Source organism: Seriola aureovittata, chromosome 18 (assembly GCF_021018895.1).
Source record: "Seriola aureovittata isolate HTS-2021-v1 ecotype China chromosome 18, ASM2101889v1, whole genome shotgun sequence".
NCBI lineage: Eukaryota > Metazoa > Chordata > Actinopteri > Carangiformes > Carangidae > Seriola > Seriola aureovittata.
The window spans coordinates 19,038,311-19,062,982 of NC_079381.1; the positions used below are offsets into that span (position 1 = coordinate 19,038,311).

A 24,672-nucleotide genomic window follows, 5' to 3' on the forward strand; every position below is an offset into this window, starting at 1 on the left:
AGAACAAGGACAGTGGATTTTGTCCTTCATCAAGTTAAGAAGTGGTCTCTTCATGGCCAGGAGAAACAATTACAGCTACCATTAAGGAACTTAGTATAGGTATATGATTATTAAGACAGACTTGGAAAAACGTATTGATGAGGTATTGTGTCAATCAGCACTTTCCTTCAGGTTGTTCAGTCTGCCTCTCCATTAAACCATAAAGACACTGTGCTAGAACATGTAGTTCCTTCCCAAATGTCAAAGCCTACTATGAGCTCTGAACATTCAGTCTTCTCACGTCAGTCCAGTTGATAATGACCCCTCAGCTAAATGTATGATTGTGCCAAAACCACTTTCTCTGCAGGAAATCCTCTACCAGATCTTTCATCTCACATGAGACTCCCAGTTGTTCTCCTTGCACCGCTTTGCTCTCAACCGACCTTTTCCCTTCTTGTCCTTCATGGTCAAGTGGTCAATCAGGAGGCGTGAGCGACTGTCAACCCTGGTGTGGCATTCTGTAGGGAAGCGGTAGTGTGAGCAGTCACATTGTTGTGGAGAGCTCTCATTAAGGCCCGTCAAACCTGGTGGAGTGGGTGCAGTTGGCCCGGTGTCCACATTGAACCTTTTTTGAAAAAAAAAAAAATAGGCTTAAGTCATTCGCTCTATTTTTGTTCTCTTCCTCCACTTGGCCGCCGTCTTGTAGCCAGTAATCCTTCTCATCCCACTCAGCACCTCCTTCATACTGTTTTGTTGCAATTTGTCTTCAGTTCTGCTGCCGTGTTTCTATCTTTAATTCTCCTTCTTCAGCGCCCGCAGACCAACTTCCTCCCTGAGGCCAGCCCTGGAAGCCCTCTTCTTCCTTAAGAAGGGATTTAATTTTCTTTGTTTTCCGGGGTTTGTTTAAAGTGAACCAAAGAAAACAACAAACTCTTTAATGCAATTTAAGGGTCCACATGGAAATTGACATGTTATCCAGCTGGGAAGCCCCTTGCATTGTCTTCTATGTGTATTCCACAGAGTATGTTCCAGTCCATTAGCTCAAAACAGTCCTGTAGAGCCTCCACGTACATCTGGGATCAAACTCCCATTGTTCGATAACAATGGGCAGTTGGCTGTTGGCTGCTGCTGAAAGGTATCTATAAAGGCGTTGATATAGTACATTTTGGAGAAGTCGGAGAGAAGGTGGGTTGCAGCGTGTTGTTGTTCATGTGGAAGTTGCAGTTTGCTGGGAGGAGAGCAGCACTAATTCCGATGGGAGATGATTAAAGAATGAGCAGAGAGCTGGCGAGAATCCTGAGTGAGGAAAGGTCTGACTTGATGAATGCTGTGAAGAGGAAGCCTGCAGATTCAGGCTGTGATTACAATGAAAGCTCCACAGAGCAGTTGGTTGTTGAGAATAATACTACGATTGTTGGGAGTTTGGGCAGGAGTCAATATACTTGTGCTTTTGTCTGTTGTGGTGGAAAACAGAATTTGACAAAGGACAGGTCAGTCTTGCTGAAATTGGTTTTTGTGTGGTGGGTAAAAGCAGCGAGTCCCATTTCAACTGGAGCATCAGGTGACTGGAAAGAGAGAGTGTGTTACTGGCAAAGCAATAGTAGTATGACAGACTAAACCGTTCTCTGCATCAGTTTTTTATCCTGCATATCATTAAGCAAATTCTACATCTACACAAATTCTCTGCGTCCTTTTTAGTTGGTATAATTCCTTTGTTGAAATTACCACGAAAGAATGAATGCCAAGACCAACGACACGCAACAGTGATCGCTTTAATTCAGACAATTTGCGGTTTTAGGGGATGTTCGGTGCCATTGAGAGTAACCATTTGTCCATTTTAAATGAATGTTTGGATGTTGATTGAAATTTGGGTGTCTGACAACTGCCTTCAAGTTAAATGCAAATAAGAGAGAAGCTATTATAATTGCTCCTGAAAATGTAATTCCAAGCATCAAGCTGTATATTGCGTCGTCAAGTGTTTGTGTTCAGCATAATCAATATAATTACATTTCTGTGTCATCTTTGACCGGTCCCTGTCTTATGATAATCATATCAGCTTCCAGTTGAAGAACATTGCTACATTGAGATCTGTAGTGACCAAGGTTGAGGTGGAGATGATTATTCATGGCTTTATTTTCTCTTGTTTAGATTAGCATTACTAACTTACTAACTTTTTTTCACCTGTTCGAAGCAAACGTCTTTGAACCATCAAACTGCCCAGAATGCATTTCACTAGAAATCCTAAGAGATCACACACTCGCTCCTCTCTGCACTGGCTTCCAGTCCACTTCCACATACTGACTTCCTTTCTTACATGGCCGATCAGGCTCTTAGTTCTGCTGAACAGACTCTCCTTCATACCCCTTATAAAAGCCGAGGTGACCCTGTTTTTCAAGCTGTTGTTTATGGAACACTCTCCCCTTATCATTGTGATCCCTAGACTCCAGTGAAATCTTCATGAGGCAGCTTTTTATTCAGAAAGGCTTTTGGTTAGCCTGTCTGAATACTCGCTCTATTTTATTTATTGCTTTTTATTTACCTATTTCCTGTCTGTGTTTGGAATTTTTGTACTTTTTTATTGATATAAAGCACTTTGAGTTTGTCTTCTATCTGTGAAAGGTGCTATACAAATAAAAAAATAAACTTACTTACCTACTTATTTCTTCATGAACAACAGCTGGGTGCAGTGACTGTGCACAGCCTCCTCAAGTCTTGTCTTCACAGTGAGGTTGCCAGGTTTGGTACCATCGGGCCTCTATACAAAAACTGTCCTGGCAAGTAACTGGCAACCTGTGCTGAACAGAAGTGCAGGTCAAATGATAAGAGCACTGTCAAGCGTTATCTATAATGGTGGATTTGTAGCTCCAATTATTTGGAAGCTGCACAGGCGCCCGTAGTGGACTGACAATGACTGTTCGAAAGCTGCTCAAAGAGTGGCAGAAAAATGCAGTTTGAACTCAAAAGCCATCCTCTGCAGCCCTGAGTATCCCATAACATGTTTTGCTGTATATTTTAATGGAGCATTCAGGCGATCCACTTTAACTCAGTCAAGAAATATCACACATTATTTATTTAGGTATTTCCACTTAGGTGGTCATCAGTTAGTAATATCTCTTGAGCTGTACAGGAAAAAAGCTACTGCAGGATGAAAATAATTGATACCAAGCACTGACTCCACTGTTTGCTGTTGCTAAAAAATATATAATAATATAAAATGCTTTAAAAAAAAAAAATCATAATTCATACTGATCATAAAAATGTCAAAGTTTTTACACTGGAATTGACACCTTGTTGACCAATTGTCTTCACCTTTATTGATGATACTTAGTTTTGGCTGAAGCTGGTTTTTGAGTTCAGAGCAGGACACCGTCTTTACACGGTCCATCAGAGGATCCAGCCCCTGGACTGGGACGGAAACTGGGACACAGCTTGTGTCTGTCTGTCCCCCTTGAATACTTCCAAGGCTCGCTCTGGTGTCTGCGCCCCAGTAATGAGTTTCCCCTCCGCACCAAGAGCACAGGCTAAAGGTGCTCTGTGGTTCCCTCACTGAAACGCACTGGAGCTTGGGGGACAGAAACTGTCATTAAATGTTCCTCTCTGGAGAAGTTCTCTGCAGATCTCATTACACTTCTCAGGTACATGCACAGATGCACCTCAGTACATGCTTTGTGTCATTCCCTCATACTCACTCTCTCTCTCTGTCTCTTTCTGCTTCTCTCTGTGTCACACACACACACACACACACACACACACACACACACACACACACACACAGACATTCACACATACTCACAAATTCAGACATGTCAAGAATGTGTGCAAGCTGTGGCCATCTGGTAGTGTGATTTGCAACAATCAAGTGAAACATATTCATTAAAAATAATCATGTTTCGAAAAAAAGGGAATAAGTGTTTCATTAAAGGCATTTTACAGTTTAAATAAGCATGAGCAGAAACGCACACACTCCACATCTTTCCTGCATCTGCATTCATAGATGGTAAATATGGTAACCTGTTAAGTGGCTGTGTGTTCCCACCTGGTGCAAAGATCATTTCAAAATCAGATGAAGGAGAAATACGTGATAGCGCTGGGATTGAAGCGGAGGGGACTGATGAGAGGAGGTGAATGGTTTATATAAGGAAGCATCCACTCTCTGATGTTTCCCCCTGTTCACTTTCTGTTCCCTTGGAACCAGTAGGCGGGGAGGTTTTATTGCCTCGCTTGTAGCTGTATGAGTTTGTCTGCGGCACGTAAGCATATTTATGCCAAAAGGCACCCCTCGGATGCTTTTTACAATCGACTGATGAACGTTCTACGCGCAGTGATTCACCAGCGATCAGCTGTTTGCTGTATAAACGGCCAAAGGAAGTGTTTGAGGAAACTGCTCGTATGAATGCCTTTAAAAGGAGCGAGCCAATTCAGCGAGAAGTCAGCAGTGCACCAGTAGTAGTGTGGGCATGTGGTCCACTTGGCACTGAGCTCATTTCTGTCATGTTTTGAAAGTTCACTGACTTTGATCATTGATCATGGCCCGCTAAATTTATTGAACAGAAACCAGACTTTGCTGCCAAAATGAAAAAAGAAAAAGTTTTGCTATAGGTGACTGAGCAAAGCAAGGAGAAACATGGATTTACTATGTGCTTGCAGGAAACCTGTGGTTTATTTATGATTAAGTAACCCTTACAATGCCAGGCCAAAAGCTCCATACCTTTTCCAAGATAACCAGAGCTTTTGAATATATATCATATATGCATATATACCGTATATGTAGAAAATGTCTGTCGCTCAGTCCAACTAATTATTGAAATCTGTCGTGTTTTTGGTGTAAGTTGAAGCCTCATACCAATCAATACAAAACTGATCAAGCACCACAACAAACCATTGCTCAACGTAACTTTCACTCAGGTTTTCATAAAGTTTAACCATTTCACTAATGATTAATGTACGATTACTTTGGTGCTTCTCAGTCTCTTTCTTTTGAGTCATGCACTCTTCATATTCACCAATGTGACTGTGCTCCAAGTGACAAGTTGGTGATACCTTGGATAGATGCCTTTGGTCGCTATCCATGTTGCATTCACCACTGTCTGCTAGTCGTGACTGATAAGACCCAATCAGGAGGCGAGGCGGGTGTCTGCTTCCCCGTTTATCATCATCCGGACTAAAATGCAACCCTGGAGTTTTCAAACTAAAATGGGGCCAGCAGCGTTTCTAGAAGTCTACACTTTAGGGGCTCCACAACGTCAGAGTAGAGACGTATGTGATGCACTCTAAAACTAAAACATATCAGTGTGGACGTTGCCTGAGGCTCAGTGTTTGTGCTCGTGTCATCCATATCGTCAGCTTCACTGACCTTAGTTGGACGGCGGGAGGCACGTGCCTAAACACGGGGTAGTTTTTTTTAATTCCCTTTCAAGGGGAGAATTAATGAATGCACTCATCAGGGAAAGCATTTACCAAATTAACCGACATGAGCAAGACTGAGTCGATGAGAGGCTCTACATGTCGGTTTTGATACTTTTTCCTGTTAATTGCTCTGTCCCTGTACATGTTTTATTTGTGTAACTCATCTGTATTTTTCAATTTTACAATCGCTTACACGCTTACTTACCCTCCCACTACCTTATCATTTCCTTTTTATTTTCTCCTTCTCCGTCTTTCACACACCATTTATGTCTTGCTTTCTTGCTCACCTTGTATCTTTATCTCTGTTCTCCCTCTAAAGGTACTTGCGTGTGTGTGTGTGTGCTTGTGTGGTTGTTTGTGTTTGTGTGGGTGTGTGTGTCCAGTATTCTTGTGGGCTTTTCTCTCCTGATGATCTCCACTCATCCTCCGCGGAGCAGGCTTAATTACAGTGTGGCTCTCTGCGCTCTGCTTGGTGCTGATTAAAAGGGACACTGATGCTCCATAGGGAAAGCATGACTGGGAGTTTGTTCACTTTCATGCACACTCTGCTTATCGCTGTCTGACCAGCTCCATTACCATGGCTTTGAGGCCCAGTTTGTAATTGCCTCTCTTTATTACTGTGCCTACATGTCAGGCCAGGGAACAAGGACCCATCGCTTCAATGGAGAGTCTGTGTGGCAAGCCAGGAATGCACACACACACACACGCACACACACACACACACACAAACATATGCGCTGATATACAGAGTGCAAATGTGAATATAAGACAGAGGCTATGCACGAATTAAAGCGTTCTGAAAACGAGTCGGTGTCATGCTGAGAACAACTGACCTAATAAAATAGAGGCCATTGAACACTCATATCTCATCAGGACATAAAAAGAATTAAATGTTTTAAGTTTGTCGACTATATTAGACAAAGTCAGGCTTTTCCTAATATGGTCAACAAATTTAAAACACTTCAGTCTTTTTACATCCTTGCCCATATTTACAAGGTTCATATAGTGTAATTGGATACCACTTTCAAATAAGTCCTTTATGAATTCTGTTGTAACAGTGAAGCTAAGGGGAAAAGCTGTTGATCTGGTTTGGCTGAAAGTAATACACAATTGTCTTATAGATACATTACAACCCATCTAACCGTGTAGAAAAGAGCAGCAGAGCATTTGGACCAAAATCCATTTATGAACACCTAATTAACAAATGTAACTGCAGACTTATTAGAAATTCAGATATTCATGGAAACCTAATTGTGGTTTGCCACCATTTTTTTTTTTAAAGATGTTAGTGTAGAGTGTTACCTGTAGTTGTGTTTTCTACAACCGTACATGAAAATTATGTGAATACTATTCGTCATGCTGCTGCTCGTCACCCCTGGGACCGTCGCACAATAGTGGAGGAAAATCTTATAACACAACATCACCTGTGTGACGCTGACTCAGCACCTGTCATCAAGATGGAAAGAGTACATGATGTCTGGAGTAAAACAGGCAGATGTCAGCTGTACAGCCTGGCTTTGCAGAACATCCTTCAGCAGACGGCAGAGCTCAGTGATCAAGACCCTGAATATGTGTTGAAGTCAGCACATCTATTTTTTTTTTTTTCTGATAGACTGTATGTGTCTGCTCTTGATAGCCACCCATAGAAAGTCAAGCACATGTGTGGCAGAGCATTTCATATCTTCTTAATTACCAGTGGAGAGGAATTAAACTGCTTTGAAAAAAAACACTCCAATTGTTCATAAATTCAGCACACAAGCAAATTTACCATTTGGATTTTTGCGCCTTCATAATGTGATGTTTTCAGTGTTTAATCACAGTTTATTTGCATTTGAATGTGCCACACAAATACATTGCAAATGATGTGTTTCTTTCTTCTTGTTTCACAGGCTCCATGAAAATGAGATGAGATTTAAACCTCAGCTGTCTGCCTTTGAGTTCCAACGTCTCCTTTACAACCTGACCGCTGTCAGAATCAGCAACGCTGGAGGACACAACTGTAAGTGTGTGTTTGTGTGTTCCTGTGTGTCGCTATTAAAGTGTGCAACACAATTAGCTTGGGATCTGTTGTGGTTGTTATTTTAAGAATGTCTGTCTTTTAACCTGAATATCACATTATTTATATGTTGCAATGCACTGACAGCTCACAGACGTAGCCAATGCATTATTGTTGACATTTATACACGCTGTTACAGACCTCAGGAACATGGTTGTGTGTAAATATATACTGTGTCAGTAGCACATTTGTTAGAAAAACAAATATTATGTTATATTATAGCTGAATGCATGGCCATTTACAAATGATACCAGTTAAAGTGCAACAGAAAAATTCATTTTCAACACACAGTACACAAAGTTGCATCAAACATACTTGCAAAAACAATGTCAGTGCTTGTATTCAGGGAATAGTTCAACGGTTCCAAATCTGGCTTAGCTGAAAACGGGACATTTATTCCCAGATGTTGATAACAACTTCTTTAAATCCTCCTCTTATTTTTTATCATGTTCTTCCTCCCCTTGCTATCTGATAGTCTGCATAGTAAACTACAGGCAGGATCTGAGAGGCATTACGGCGGATTAGAGCACCAAGAAGACAGAACAGCTGGCCAAAATCACCAGCTCTCTCACACTTACTTACACCATTTTAATTAGTTGCAGGCAGTGCAGGCAATGAGACACGCACACACATTTGTGTAGTTCCACGGCGTGCACTTGTGCGTGGAGAAAGGGACTGGCACAGAAGTTTGCAGAAGCACAGTCATGCATATTCCATCAAACTGTTTCCAGTAACCACCCACCCACATGACCGTGCAAACAGAGTCAAACACACACAGTTTACACTGAATCCATTGCACATCACAGGGGAGAAAGTCTTAATGATTTGTGTAAGGTCTCAAACTCATTCTCAAACAGCGTTAGACGTGCTTTATCGCTGCAGGCTGCGTGGCAAACTTTAATATCAAAATCCCATAAAGCTGTCCTCTCATCTTTCTCGTCTCTCCCTCGCACATTCTCCTTTACTCCTCAAATTTCTCTCTGCACCGCAGAGAGTCTATTATAACAGAAGTGTATTATTTTAATGACAGTATTGTCTTTAGACTATAAAGGCATTTGCAGCAGGCACACTAAAGGCCTTTCATTTTCTCCGCCACAAAAATTGAATGTTGAACAGCGAGCATAGCCATATTGGAAATTTAAGAGGAAGCTGTGGCTTAATGACTTAATGTACAGGTAGAGACCTAAATTGTCAGCAGGGCAGCAGTGAACCATTAAAGGGAAATAAAATCTCAACTGGTCTGACAAGGTTTCTCGGAGAAAAGGATTGATGGCGAGAACTTGCACAGCGTGACTTAAAGTGAAATGTTTTTAATTAACTGAAATATGGGTTCAGTGTCTGAAAACTGTTTTAATTGCACATTTTCCCCCCGTTGAATGAGCTAATAGAATTCAGGAGGTAGAGGAGAGTAAAGGGTAGAGGCCAAGGCGAGTCTTGGAGAGGGAAGAGGACAGGCTTGCCTACTGATTATCCCTCAGAGGTGCAAATGAACTGGGTTTCATCACCGCTGAAGGAATGCCTGGATCATGACTTGTTAGAAGTCAAGGTCCATCCTCTCCTCTGGTTCTTCCACTCAGATTTCCCTCATTATGCAGCTGCTCATTCACACTTGGTTTATTTCTTATCTGACAAAGCTACATAGTAAAACATATACAGCATATTCTATCTATCTATCTATCTATCTATCTATCTATCTATCTATCTGTCTATCTATCTATCTATCTATCTATCTATCTATCTATCTATCTATCTATCTATCTATCTATCTGTCTATCTGTCTATCTGTCTATTTATCTATTTATCCATCCAACCATTTGTCCATCTTGTGCTCTCAAGGAGCAGGAACAAAAGTAATTTTGTGTTCAGTGGCTGCGGGTTAGGGTGAAAGGGATTTGGTGGTTCAGGATGGCCTGTCCCCATCACTATTCATGAGAGGAGAGAGGGATCTCGAATCCTCACAGGAACTGCACGTCTGACATACCTCCACCGAGTCTCCTGTCTCCTTTTCTTCTCGTCTTGCTCTGCTGCAGTGATTTATTCATTTGCTATATCAAAGATTCCCTGGGTGACGAGTGCAGGTGTGTGGGCGCATGCCAGCGCACGTGCGTGTGCAAGTGAGCATTAAGTGTGGCATTTACGAGCATGTGGGTGGATGAATCTGTTATTGTGTGTGTGTGTGTGTGTGTGTGTGTGTGTGTGTGTGTGTGTGTGAGAGACTGTAAACACAGGCCAGAACCTCTAATGAGACAGGGAGGGAGGGACAGCACTACAACAAATGCTAATAACCCACTGCTTACACGCACACACATCCACACACACACACACACACACACACACACACACACACACACACACACACACACACATACCCCTCCCCTCTCCCTCCAGAGAAAAGCAGGTGCCTCTTCACTTCAACAGGCCTCTGAGGCAACAATTATCAGTTTACCAGTGACCTCTGTAAGCGTCCGTTTTATGACAAAGCACTCGTCTCGTCTTCTCCCTTCCTTCCTCTCCAGACACATCACAGCTCGCAGATGTAACCCTGACCTCAGCTTTAATCTCCTCTGGTCCAGCCAGCCCTCCTGCTCCGTGGGTGGAATCTTGTTCCTGTCCCCCGGGTTTCACAGGCCAGTTCTGCGAGCGGTGCGCCCCAGGATTCACCTGGGAAGTCCCCGGGAGAGGCCCCCTCTCCACATGTGTACCCTGCAACTGCCACCATCATGGAACCTGCCATCCGGAGACGGGTAATAAGTGAAACATTTACAATATATTTGACTTGTACACAACTGTATTTGAATAATAAATCTGGAAAATGTCAGGTAGCCATGATGACTTTGGTGCCACTTCACTGACAACCAATCAGCAGCGTTTCTGTTTCAGCGACTCCTGCTGAAGTAGAAAAAACTAAAAAAGCCTGAAAAAATGTTAATTCATAAATCAGTTGCAGAACATTTTATAATTTGAGGGGAACTAGTGTATTCTGTGGCCTTGGAGGAGCTTTGTTAAGTCGGGGAGGGTCTAATGCTGCGATCATGTCAGAAAGGAGTTAGTTTTCAACTTGTAAACAGCACGTCAACGTCCAAGTCATAATTCCAACTGACATATTATAAGCAGAAAGATTTATCTTCTCACAGTATGGAAATGCCTGAGAACCAAACAAGCCTCAAGTCCGATAAAGTCTGTTGCTCAAAGTATCAAACCCCAGAGTGAACAGATTACTGGTCAACGCACAGTATGTGTAACCATCACACTGAACATAATGAAAGATGCAGATCAAAGTGGCATTATGGGAAATGTAGGATCCAGCTTTTGTAGAAAACTAAGAGTCAGGATAACGTAGCCACAGCTGCATCGACTTTGACCGTTCTTTTCTCTTGCATGTCGCTGTTTTTATGGAAGAAAATAAATGGTAAATGGACTGCACTTATATAGCGTTTTTCTGCTCTCATCGACCACTCAAAGCACATTACAATACTTTCCACATTCACTTATTCGCTCACACATTCATACATCACACTCTTACACTGATGGAACAGCCATTAGGGCGCAACATGATGTTCAGTATCTTGCCCGAGGGCACCGACTTGTGGCCTTCTGATTAGTGGACGAGCACAGGAGTTGATGTGCTGGAGTAATAACCGTTTGAATTGAATGAAAGTGAATTAGAACCATCCCAGTGTGACCCAAGTTTTAAAGAAACTTCACAGAGTGATTCAAAAGCCCACCATTTGGTATGTCACTGCTCAATGCTGCTGCTCTTGGCACTGGCCATGACAACATGCTTTGCTTATTGTTAACAGAGCAATTTAGAATAGTACTATGGCGTTATAGGGCATGCAACAGATCTAAGCTGGTAGTTAGGCAATAAAGCCATCTTTGTGAAGCGTTCAGCCAGTGTAACATGAGATGAGGGATCATTGTTGAGACAATGTTTTCTGTCACTGTGCCTCTGAGAGAGCAGAGGGAACAGAAAGAGATGCAGGCTGTTTGACTGAAGCATTTTTCTGTCTTTCCAGAATTGACATTCAGTCATCATCGCTTCAAGGGAACATAACTCAGTCATCCCTCAGGGGCATTGGCAAGCTATCACTCAAAGTGAGAACTGGATGGGCTGTACTAATACAGTGATATCCTCATCTCACACGGCTAATCTTTATAATAACAGTTGAAACTACGCGTGTGCGTTGAATGCACCTGACGGTGTTAATGGGAGATAAAAACAGCAGCTGCAGTATTCTTTCAGCTTCATATCCTAAACACAACGTCCCGTCAACGACAGAAGTAAAACAGCAGCTGTTGGGTGTGTAAACAGGTGAACCTCTATGCGGTTATTTAGAGTGCGTGGATGTGTACTGTATGCACTCTGTCTTTTTCTCCCCAAGTCTTTTCCACGCTATCTCACTCTCGCAGCTTTTAAACAAGTCTCTCTCCGTCTCACCAAGAGCAGACAACGATTCCCATTCAAAGTCCCAACCTCCATCTTTTATCTTTCCTCAATCTCTCTCCCTCTCTATCTCCCTCTCCTACCCTCCGACTTAAAGTCTCTGAGATCTGACCTAGTTAGGAGATGCCTGAAGCTTTGGCTGAGAGTGTGAGTTATGTTTGTGACTCTGTGTGTGTTTATATGAATGTGTGTGTGTGCGTGTGTGTGCGTCTGCGGTCCGGAAGCAAGTCTGGTATCACTGCCTGCCTGCCTCCCCCCTAATTAGACTTGTTAACCGCCTCTTGGCTAATGATGTCTAATTTGCTTGCAGATTTCCTGTGTCTCTTATGTCTCTTCTCAATCTGGATGTCTCTCTCTGTCTCATGCACATACACACACAAACACACACACTCTCTGCCTCCTCTTGTTCCCCAGCCTCTCTAGCCAGCCTCTTGGTGTCTTCTGCTTCCTCCTTCCTCAGCTTGGATTGCACCTGCTCTCCCCAGTCACCTTGACTTTGTTTATAGCATCCTTGACTCCCTTCTGTGCAGACACCTCTCCAGTTTCCACACCCTGCATATCCTCCTGACTTTCATAGGTGTATTTCCTTTGTATTAATATAGTACCCAGCAGTTATACAGTTGGATTTCTGCGATGTTTGATGTAGTTATTTAGCAGGATTTAGTGTCAACAATAACCTCAATCTTTGAGAGCAGATGTGAGAAGAGAAGTGATGAGACCTAGATAAAAAAATAAAATAAAAAAGAAATCTGTTTATTTTTTGTGTGTGTTCTCTGCAAAGATTGAAAGTGTGAGAAGACAGGGCGACAGTTTTCTGGGCGGCTTGAACACAAATGTGCTTGTGTTCTGAGCTGTGAGAAGAAAAACTCCCATTATTTATTAATGAACTTGTTTAACTGTTTAACATCAAAGTAGCTTTGGTTTACACTCAGCAGGTCGAGCTTTGCAGCATTTAGCATCTTAACAGAGTTCACACCTGACAAGTCCCCACAGGCTGTGACGATTCTTTTTCAGTACACACACACACACACACACACACACACGCTTTTCAGGATGTTTTAAAAATATTTATGGTGCCATGCAAAAGATGAATGAGTGTTAAATATGGAACACGATGTGTCCTCTGAGTCACAGATCGAAAATTCCTCGTGCGCTGTGTCCTTTGGCACCACAACTCTTTGGGTTGAACAGCATTAGCCGTCTATCAGTAAAAGAAGCTAGTTAAAATTAGCCTTTGTTTTTCAAATGGATGATGGCATGTCATCTTCTGAAGGCCTGCTGGCTTCTCTTTAATAAAAAAGGAAGCAAACAAACAGCAGAAGCTCTCCATAAATCCATAAGTTCAGGTCAAGGGGAACTATCAAAGTGAGTCGATTAGAGACACCCTGTTCATCATTTGTCACCGGGAGGGCGGACCAACCTGCTGTTTCTCCTATCAGAATCTTAATTGCTGTATAATTACCTAACGATTTGTATCATCATGCAGGGTGTGCCCACAGACAGAATTGGGATGGAGTTTATTCACTGGCTGTCGAGGGAAGCTGCAGCCAATGGTGCTTCATAATCATGATTTATTAACACTCTCTGAGTCGTGCCGCTTCTATTTGCTGTAGCGCAACACAACAGATTGGAAATGTTAATATTTGTGGTGGAACAAGCAAATTGCGATTACTGCAGAGCGCTGTTGCTGCAGGGCTGATGAAGTCAAACATATGTCCTTTTGGATGCAAAAAAAAAAAAAAATGTGTGTGTAGCACATGTGTTTCCACAGTTTGTGGACATAACTTTCATTTCAGTGTACCACTGGACTGGATATGCTTCTATAGAGTGTGTACACTGTGTTAATTGCATACACACCAACCATAAAAATGGACAGAGGCCATAATTTATAAGCTCAAGGGAAGGTGTTGAGGAAGAAGAGAGATGATTGTAATGTATAGATAAAACGGAGACACTCAATTTTCTCTGCGTCCCACACTGTAGGCGAGTGCTCATTAATCACCTAAACAAATGAAACACATGATGCTCTTGATACTGTACTCTCTGCTGGATATTGTGCATCAGAGCTCCTCTGTTGGCCCTGCATCCTAATAGACCTGTGTTAGTCCTCCGTGGTGCACCACACTTAGACTTCATCTATCTTCAGAGAGCTGTGCCATGTGGGGGAGGTTGCCTGTTACACCTGATATGAGTCCAAGAAACGAATATAATGCAGCTCACCTCAAAGTCTGATCACTAGTCATCGGAAGCGCTGTTCAACCTGTAAAAAAAATGGTTGTATAATGTGTTTTTGTGGATATAGAGGGAGCGTTCCTAAATCTTAGAAATGTATTCAAGTGATATTATTGAGTTTCAAACTGGGGGCATGGAGTCTGAAAAACGTGGGTGTTTACCAGGCTGCTCTGATGAAAAAACTGTGTGCAGTGGCGTTATGAGGAGTGTACGATCCAGTGTTTTTCTGAGCGAGATGTCAGGATTTGTCGGCCTCTGCGTTTGACCATTCCTTTGTAGCCATGCTAGTGGCGTGGCTTTAGGAAATGCAACGTCATTCTTTCGGTTCGTCCACCATTAATCCAAATGACTCCAGTGATCCCCTTATTTTTCCTCTAGTGCCTCCATGAGGTTGACATTTGTGATTTTCAGTGACATATCTATTTAACTCAGTCTTGGTCAAAGCATTCATGTCCCCTTCAGGACAAATTGTAACAATTCTGGTGCGTCTTTAACTTTTTATCTAGCGCCATCATCGGGTCAACAATACTTTTTACAAAACATATTTGCAGTGTCATTGTGAACATGTCAGCATGCTCAGCTTGCAGCACCACTGTCCCAATCACAGCCTCGCAGAGCAGCTGTCATGGTTCTGAGTCTTGTTCAGTCGATCTCCTAACTTTAGGAAAGTGCAGTATATTGCAGGAGTCTCTCTTTAATTGTATAATATCTTAAATATACATTTTTTTAAAATCATATATTACTCTTCTCTTTAACATTAGATATAACCACGATACACAGAGTGTACTTTAGCTTTTTTCTAGAGGTTTTCTTATCTTACCTGCTGTTCTTAGACGGGGGAAACTTCCTCACTTCTCATTCATTTTGGCAATGCACCAGGTTGGTTGTGCTAAATTATTCTTGTCTAAACTAATTTCACCCAGGGAAAGGTTGAAACCTTTTCAAATCAGCCGTCTCTGACAGTGTGGCTAGAAACCAAGGCGGGCAGACAGAGTGTGCACATTGTCTATCTTTGTGTTTATTTTTGTGTAAAATAAATGCACTGGTTGTGAGGAGATAAGTAAAGCATACTGAATAGGATCAGCAGGAGAAATTACATGGTAAGATTCATTCTAACTGACTACATCTGTCTTTTTTGCTCCTTCTCACTTCCCTCTTCCCCTCACTGTCGCTCCTCATATCCCATCACGCTGATACAGGCCAGACATCTCAGGGCTTAGCCTGCAACAAATACAGCCCACCAGAGAGATTAGGGGGTTGAATAAGCCAGCACTAGAGCCAGCTTCACTCCCCATCAGTTTGTCTGCCTCAACTTTCTCCCATAGATTTTTCTAACTAATGACCTTAGAGAGCTGAAGATGGCATTTAAGCAGGCATTTGGGAAATGCACGCCCTGGCTTCCTCTGTCTCATTCTGAAGCGGCCCTTTGTTGGTAAACACTGACTCACAGTATCCTCCATTTTACCCCAGCATTCTAATGAGTATTGTAATGAGCAGCATGTTTGGTCATTTCTTCATCTGTATCCTAATTGATGCAAAGAGACAGGTACTCTGGGTGATGGCCTTTATTAGGCCGACTTCAATGTATTTCGCTGCAGGAGCCCCTGGTGGTCCGTTCCCCTTCACAGACCAACACCAAAAAAAGCCTCCATTTCTCGACCTCCTCCGCCAGACTGCAGTGGGCGTGACATTTAGCTATGCAAAACCACTGTGCATTATTCAAAAAGTTGGCCCCGCACAAATGTCAAAGTGAGAAACAAGCATATGCTGTTATGAAACAGAACAGAAAGACCTTATTTATACTAGGATTTGTGGAGCAGATGCACATGCAGCATTCAGGTACTTGTAGTCAGCACAATGCAGCTCACTACTATATGGATAAGCTTCGTCATAGCCGCAAGGTTTTAGCTAGATCTAAAGTGAGTGGTTTAACTTAACATCTATATATTGAGTGAATGGTCCCACTGCAGTCTGTCTGTGCATCACTTAGATCCACATCGATCTGCATCTTCATATCTTTAATGCTTTCAAGCGCGTCACATCATAGGGCTGCATAATGGCTTTTGAGCAGGAGATATATTGAAAAAAAGTGGGATGTGTGGTTAAAGCGCTTTTAACCTAATTAATATGTGGTTGCTCATTAATAATGTGTCATTGATAAGCAGAGGAGGAAATTAATCAAATGATTCCCTTGGTTTGGTTCACTGAAACAGAACAGAAAGTGTTGCTTTTGATTGCGTGTGGCTTTTCAAAATCAAAAAATATTAAATTACAGTTTTGTGCCAAATTAGCCTACTATTGTGTACGCTAATTATACCCCATTGCATTATGTAGCAGTGCTTATGGTTGAAGATAATGTCGAAAGGCATTGAGACCGAAACAGAGAGTCTCTCTACAATGAGCATTGTATCTTCAAGAATAGGCTGAATTCAGATTCTTTTGACCCACTTACAGCAGTATTGACACTGATTTGAAAGAGTCAATGACCATGCTAGTGGCTCTGTGATTATGCGCAGTGGTGCTTCGAGCTAAATGCTAACATGAGTATCGTAATATCCTCGCAGTGACAATGTAAACATGCTGATGTTTAGCAGTTATAATATTTACTTGCATGCTAATTCGGCCACAAGGCTACACACTCAAAAGTACAGGCTTTAAACTTTTACAGGCATTTTGTCACAAATCAGATTGAAATCATAAATTTAATTTTGACCAGGTGATGGCGCTAAATAAGAAGTGAATCACCAAAGTTACCAGAGTTCATCCTGAGGGCAACATGAATGTCTGTACCAAATTTCACGGTAAAACATCCAGTTATCAAAATATTTCACTCAACAAAGACAAATGTCAACCTCATGATGGCGCTATAGGAAAGTTCAGGGGCTCATCGAAATTATTAGGATACATCTGTGATCCATGAGTGTCTGCACAAAAATTTGTGCCAATCCATGCAGTAGATGTTGAGATATTTCACAGGATATGTGACAAATGTGACCTGCTGCTGACAGTGGATGAAAAGTTAGGTCATCGCCAAAGTGAGGAGGACTCCTCTAGCCACCATAACTTGTGTCATGACAGATCCACGGGCATGGCTAAAAAGAGCAGAAAGGGAAAAGGATTTTTGTCTCCACCTAATGCTATGACACCTGTCACAAGTGCAATTTCAACTTCCAGGGAAAGTCTCACCCTGGTTGTTAAATGAACCGAATAAAGGTGTAAAATATTCAAACACAATCAATCAATTCAGCAGGTTGCTGCATCAATTTCATGAGTGCATTGACATTTGATCAGAGTAAAATACACAGTAACTGGTTTATAGAGCTCCTCTATAGCATTTCAGTGACCCAGAACTGTGGCAAGACAACATGAGCTACGGCCTCTGCTGCTAGAGTTCCCATCCCTGATACCCGAGGGCCTTGGCCATAACAATTTGGCTGACAGCCTCTGTACACAAAACAGGAATTGATGCATTTATTTTCCACAGTCAGAGTATGACAAAACATATTTCCCCAGTCATCTGTATTGTGCACATTATGTATGGGGGTGGACAGAATATACAGCCCCTCCTCTTTTCTTTCAACATCCTCCCTCTCTCCTCTGCTGCAGTAGTCCTCTCGTTCAGACCCCACTGACAAGCCACATCTGCAGCAGCCGGCGCTGGCAGCGTATCTGTGTTAAATTAGAGAGTAACATCACCATCAAACAGTCCTGCAGCAGATTTACCCCAACTTCTACCCTCGAGGCCTCAGAGCTGCAGACAAAATTTTCTCTGTCTGTCTCTCTCTTTCTGTCTTGTTTCCTCCTCTCCTTCATTAAAACAGGGTGTTCACATGCATTAGTAAATAGAGTTCCTTAGCCTCAAGCTTTTTAATGTTCCAGTGGGCTAAAGAGACAAGCCTCTTGGAAAATATGGAGGTCTTGAAAAGCTCATGTTTTCTGACATCACATCCTCGTTGTAATTTTGCTTACGTTATGCAGAGATGTTCAAGCTTAGTCTAGACTTATTTCGTTGCAGTTTTTCAAGCATCACTTGAAAGGCATTTGTGCCTGTTGTGTGCAGAGGCGGAAGTAGCACATACAGTCACATACTGTAGCTGATGCAGCCACATGTTGCTTTGAACTCGTGTGGCTTTATTTTACGAGTATCTCTGGGCATACGCATCATCAAAGACCTTCTCCTTCAGAAAGACCTCCCAAGATGGTGCCGAATGACATGCGGCGATCTTTAGAAACTCAATTTGGTCAGTAAATAAATCTGGAGAGTTTGAGGGCAAGAATGTAATAACAGGAGAGAGAAGCGTGCTCTGATCTTCTCCTTCTAAACAAAAACATATTTATTTAAAATCCATTTCTCCGTGGATTTTCTATCCCACTTTTCTATCCGCATCTGGTGTTAAAGCTATTACAGGCTTCTGAAAACAATGTTATCCACTATCTTTGGAAGAGGCAGTCTTCACACTTGCTGGAGAGGAACACTGTGTGATGCAGTATTAACACACTGAATAAGAATGTAGAAAAAGGTGGACTGTAAAAGCACCAGTCTTTTCATTCTTTCTGTAGTGCCTGTCCGTGCCTCTGCAGCTATCATAGACTGATGTATTCCAATGTATTCCTATCCTCCACAAGTGGCTACCTTAATGAAGTGCATTAGTCCTGAACGTGTGTGTGTTTCTGTGGAGAGAGTACAATGAGGAGCACAGCGGAGGGACGAGGTACAGGTAGAATGAGCGCTGGTAAAAAGGAGCTCTTTGGAGAGTGATGTGTATATGATAGACTCAGACTGCTTGTTTCCCGTACAGAAATACTGCTTTGGCATCACAGAACAGACGAGCAGGGTTCAGGCAGAGAGCGACGAGCTGAAGTGTAGAGCCCCATGTGGCTGGAAGTTGAGGAGTAACCGGGGAAAGGGGGGGGGGGGTTGAATAGTGGGATTGTGTGGATTTGTCACAAAAGTGTGCAACTCCAGTAGGAGCTTGAAAGAAATCCCAATTCATTAAGGCTGAATGAACGGCCATTGATTCATTGATAAAATTATTCCGGGCGGGTGTTATGAAATAATGATGATTAGCGTGACGATGAGGAATACCATGTGCGCAGCGGTCCCGCCATTCAGCGGCGGGTTTGTGATGCATGCCGTTAGCTTTTCCGAGGAGCCGATGGAATGATAATAGTGTCAAGGAGGCCCTCAGTGACTCTACTGCCTCATATCACGCTCAGTCATCTTCACACTCAGTAAAGTCAGCACATTTCTGCTGCCATTAAATTTACTATGGCTCATTGGGGATTGACACTGCACACCATCAGTGTCATTGTAATGCCTTGTGAGATTCAAGAAAGATTCACTTCTTTATGCGAGGAACAATCATTATTACCAAATACTCATATAGTGCTCAATAGTCATGTATTATTCACCTCAGCTCGACAAAGAACTAATGATTTTTATGCAGAAGTCTATACTTCATCAGGCAATGGGATAATTGTTCCCACTAATGGCTGTGTGATCAATTTATCTCAGCAGCCGTTACTTTATCTCATATACTTAACTTACAGGTCCGAAGTTAACAGGGCTTCATTTAGTGATGGGAGACACTGGTTGTCAGTGATCCCATAACAACAGGCAGGAATTTTCTTTACACCAGCATTCAGTGGTGTGAGTTGGTTTAAAAAGGCACAGGGGAAGCTTCTCACTGAATCACACCGTAGGCTATGAGGGAGGGATCGGAAATTTTAATGAGGACTGTAAAACCGCACGCCGGGGGATTATTTGCTATGCATCGAGATCTTATTGGTGTTCTCTAGAAAATTTGCGCAGTTATTGTTACCAACGGATTCTGAAGTCATTTAAGAAAGTTTGAGATGTAAAAGAAAAAAAAAAGATTCAAATTAGTGTAAGCCGTCTGATATGGAGGCGCTCGGTGAATACCAAGAGCAAAAACATCATGCAGTGCAACAGGAATGCTAAATATCTTCTTGCAGTTACACACCGCAGAACAACAGCAGCTATTATTTTGTTACGGATTAAAATGCATAAATGGTGATTAAAAATTGAATGAATATCTGCTCATTCTGATCTTATGATAGATTTAACTTTGTGAGCATCTGAGCAGCAGAGTTGCTTTTTTTTTTTCTTTGTGGTTGTCCAAGAATGTTAACACTTATTACTTTGTGGTGCTCTGTAAGCTTTAGTCAGTCAGTTATTAAATTAGAATGCCACATTGTATTATGTCACATTCTGACTGTTTCATATCAGAGGTTGCTGTTGCATAAATTCAGCCAGCACCAGAGGAGGTTTTGAGGGTGTATGTGGGTCCTATCATCTCGACTTGTGACGTTGGTCACTGACCTCCAGCAGGAGATGGGGCTGTTTTAATCTAAATCTTTTTGCTATTTTTATAGTCATACTATCCACTTAGACATTATATCAGTTTCTTCACCACTGTGGGTATTTTCTCTGATTATCATATTATATTATTTAGCACTGCCTGTAGCTTACTGGATTTGAAATATGGCACACTGAGGACTGAAAATCTGCTCAATAAACTGAGCAGAATGCATCCGGGATTTGGTGCATGTACGTGTATATCAACACATGTTGCATGTGAACAAATCTTGCAAGTTGTTTTTCTAAGGCTTTCAAAACAACGCATTCTTTTGAGGACATCACAGAATTGGTAATCTCTCCCACTTGGTGGGGGAATTGCTTTACTTCTTGAAGGTCTTTCGGACTGCATTTGGCTCCTATGTTTCCCCAAGCAATTATAGTCAGGGTGAATTTAGTTGTCTTCTGCTCACCATGGTGGGCTGTGGGGAGTGTTTTCTTGCCGGGCTGGGCTGTGGAGTGGAGTGTTTCTGTGGAGGGGCTGCAGTTATGGTCAGAGGCACAGCGCACTCTGCTGGAGATGAGGAAAATGCCACCCACTGCAGTCTGTTTGTGTCAGAACCAAAGTGTGAAAAACAAAAAACGTACATAAACAGGTGTGTGTGTAGTCGCAGCAGCGTGTAATTGTTACACTCCTCTCTCTGTTTCAGGTGTGTGCGAGTGCTCAGACTTCACCACTGGGATGACCTGTGAACACTGCCTGGACGGTTACTATGGCAACGCCTTGATTGGCACACCTGGTGATTGTCAGCCTTGCCCTTGCCCGGACCGTACCAGCTGTGCCCAAATTGCAGAGACAGGACAGGTGGTCTGTACCAACTGCCCTCCTAGACAGACAGGTGAGATTAACTGCTGACAGTTCAAAATCATTTTTCTCACACCACACAGTAAATAATGAGTTTTACTCCTCGATGCTGAAGCGACTGCGGCTTTAAAGCAGCTCGTTTGCAGGGACTGTCATCACACAGTGCAACCTGACATTCAACCACATCTGATATCAGTTTGTAATGTAATTATAACAGACTCTAAGGTGACATGAGACTGACCGCTGACAGTGTCCCAGCTCATCCATCTAATTCCTGCCCATCTCTATCAACTTTCCCCTTGTGTAGGGATGCGCTGTCAGATGTGTGAAGACGGTTACTATGGTGACCCACTGGGACAATCTGGGGCAGTTCGACCATGTGTGAGATGCGACTGCAATGGCAACGTGGACTATAACGCTTTGGGAATATGTGACCATGTCACAGGGCGATGCCTGAAGTGCCTGGGACACACAGAGGGCGACCACTGCCAACGCTGCCAGCCGGGTTTCTATGGCGACGCCCTGAACCAGACAGCTGGCCAGAAGTGCAAGTGTGAGTAACTGAGGAGGGACTCGGACGGAACATTGGTCACTTCATTTAATATTATTTTTATAATTTATTGAGAAGAATGGATAAAAGAAGAAAGAGATTTTTATATCTGCAAAACAATGTTTAAGACATCTTCTCTCAAAAAATATGTTTTGATGTTTGTTACTTTTGGACCTTCACTGTGCAGGATGATGCAGTGTATGTGCAACTGCATGTGCAAAGTTTGACACTGGAAGAGAGAGAAGAAAGTTTCTCTGTGCTAAAGATCTGTAAATATAAACAGGATTTTATGACTAGTTTAAACATGAAACCTCCAGTGCAGAGACACTGAGAGTAAAACAACTTTTGACATTTACAATAATGTTTTTTATATTAAAATAAGGGAGAAGGAGCATTTTTAGCATGGTAATTTAACTTTATTATAGAAATCCCATATCAGACACAAATGATTAGGAGTAGAGTATTTTTATATATGTTTTACAACATGTAAATGAAGGGGGTTTTTAAGAATTCTCGAATGCTCTCGCAACACGATGAAGTGCCATCAGGAATCCTGTTAGGATTCAGATTGATCTGTTTTCTACGGAATAGGTAGAGTCGTACTGATAGTCTGAAGAATATTCAGGACAAATTCCACGGAGGACCGCATGGCCCCGGGTTCAGCTTTCAAATGAACACAGAGAGCAAAGCATTGAAATGGACTTGACTAATCAATTCAGGAGTTCAGATTCGACAGGTGTAGCACTCTTGAGTGATGAAAGAGCAAAAGTTGAAAACGGGGCGAGCAAATGGTAGTGAGTCAGAAAGATAGCGACAAAGGAAGAAAAGGAAGGCGCGAATCATTGGGTTGGGTGAAAGCCTAAGTGAATGAAACTCAGATAAAGTTATAAAAAGCAGACAGAGACCCAAAGAGTAATGGCAGTGATGTGTTCATCCTTTGATTTTCTTACTATACTTCAGTTCCACCTGCGAGCCCCAGGATGTACTTTACTGAACAATGTGAGGGAGTGATCCACGAGCCTCCCTGGTACTGTCTGTCATTTCCCTCCCATTTTCCCTCAAACACTTAAATCAATAAAAAAAGGTCCTCAAGCCTACTGGGTAAAATCTAAGATATTAACAATGTTTGTTTTAATTATGGAACTGTTTTATTTGCTTTCTCTAGCTTGCAGCTGCAATCCTGCTGGAACCTCTGGGCATGTAAATGAATGCCACCCTCAGACAGGAAATTGCCAGTGTCTCAGTCATGTGACCGGACGGGATTGCAGTTATTGTGAAGTTGGCTTCTTCAACCTCCAGCCAGGTGTAGGATGTGAAAGGTACACGCATCCCCAGTGCATTTCAAGGGGGGGTCGGTATGAATAGATGTGACAACTGAGCTCACAAACTGAATCTATTATTGAGAAATTGTTTTCCTGTCCTCCTTAGGTGTAAGTGTAATCCAATTGGCTCATCGTCCGCCTCGTGCCATCCAATCACAGGGCAGTGTGTGTGTCGTGCAGGAGTGGAGGGGACACTGTGTGATTTTTGCCGCGTGGGTTTCTTTGGATTCTCGTCACAAGGTTGCAGAGGTGCAGGACTTTACTTCAGCATCACAACTGCACAATGTACCATCCTCTAATCCTCCAATACAGATCACACATGAAGGCATTTTTAACTCTTTAAATCTTTATCTCTGCCCCTCCGCTCTTCTCCCGTCTCCTTGGGGGTCCCATCCCGCTGTCCTTTGTCCTCTCCCAGCCTGTAACTGTGACCCTATGGGCTCCGTTTCCATGCAATGTCACAGGAACGGCACCTGCCACTGCCGCCAGGGCTTTGTTGGTTACAAATGTGACAAATGCGAGTTGAACTATTTCCACAACAGAGCCACACACCAGTGTGAGGAATGCCCCATTTGCTACGGCCTTGTCAAGAAACAGGTGAGTTTATGGCTTGTGGTTTTTTTCTGTGTTTGTGTGAAGGCCAAATATCATTTTAGACATAAAAACTTTAAACCTGGAATATTTTTGGGGAAATTCTTAACAAACTATTTCCTTGCAAGTGCTAGGCAAGTTACTTGAAATAACACATTACATATTACTCATTGCAAAAGTAATTACATTACATCACATTACATAAAAAATCTTCAAGTCCGAGAAGGCGATGTCAGTGAATGTTTTTCTTTGATAAATGTCTTAAACGATAAATCAATTAGCAAAATTGTTGATTAATTTTCTGTTGATCAACTAACTGATTCATTATTTTAAGCACTAATCTTTTCAATCTCATTATGCGATGGCATAAGTAACAACAGCTGTCAGATTCCCTTTGAAATGTAACGGGGAAAAAAGGTACACGTTCAACAGCTACATTCAAGTGAAGCGTGAGAATAGAAATTGTGAGTACACTGTGAGTACATTGTGATTAAATGTGCTGATGTCCCTGCTCTCAATCTTTATCCTCTATGTCCCTCTGTAGGGTTGTTAATGTGGTTGTGCTGCACATATTGTTGCACGTGTCCATATAAATGTTTTGCAAACCTACATCAAGTATGGATTGTGTCTTGGCTCTCGCTATTATGAGGTGCAGTTTGTTCTTGAAATAGCACATTCCCCCAGCACATCCTGCCTTTGTGGACCCTTGTGACAGCCATATGGCTCCTTTGTATTTGTAGATTGCAAGTAAACAGTGGATGTGCAGTGAAACAGAAAGAGACATTTGCCCTAATGATCTCCTGTGCAGCTTCTTTCTGTCCCTTTAGATTTGTTGCAGCCCACATCCGTATGCTAAGGTGCCGTGTCCCGGGATTCGCCTTCTGAGGCCAATCCAATACCATGTTCTG

The 24,672-nt window shown here is 42.3% G+C and overlaps 1 protein-coding gene across 1 annotated transcript in view; it reads left to right on the top strand.

Annotated features, from left to right (window-relative positions):
* Positions 1 to 24,672, top strand: part of lamc3 (laminin, gamma 3) — a 95,508-nt gene that overhangs the window by 59,346 nt on the left and 11,490 nt on the right. The window contains exons 11-17 of the mRNA XM_056404170.1: positions 7,275 to 7,384; positions 9,958 to 10,185; positions 21,147 to 21,335; positions 21,609 to 21,854; positions 23,017 to 23,170; positions 23,280 to 23,422; positions 23,592 to 23,770. Coding sequence (XP_056260145.1) covers positions 7,275 to 7,384; positions 9,958 to 10,185; positions 21,147 to 21,335; positions 21,609 to 21,854; positions 23,017 to 23,170; positions 23,280 to 23,422; positions 23,592 to 23,770 — 1,249 coding nt within the window. The remainder of the gene's footprint in view (positions 1 to 7,274; positions 7,385 to 9,957; positions 10,186 to 21,146; positions 21,336 to 21,608; positions 21,855 to 23,016; positions 23,171 to 23,279; positions 23,423 to 23,591; positions 23,771 to 24,672) is intronic.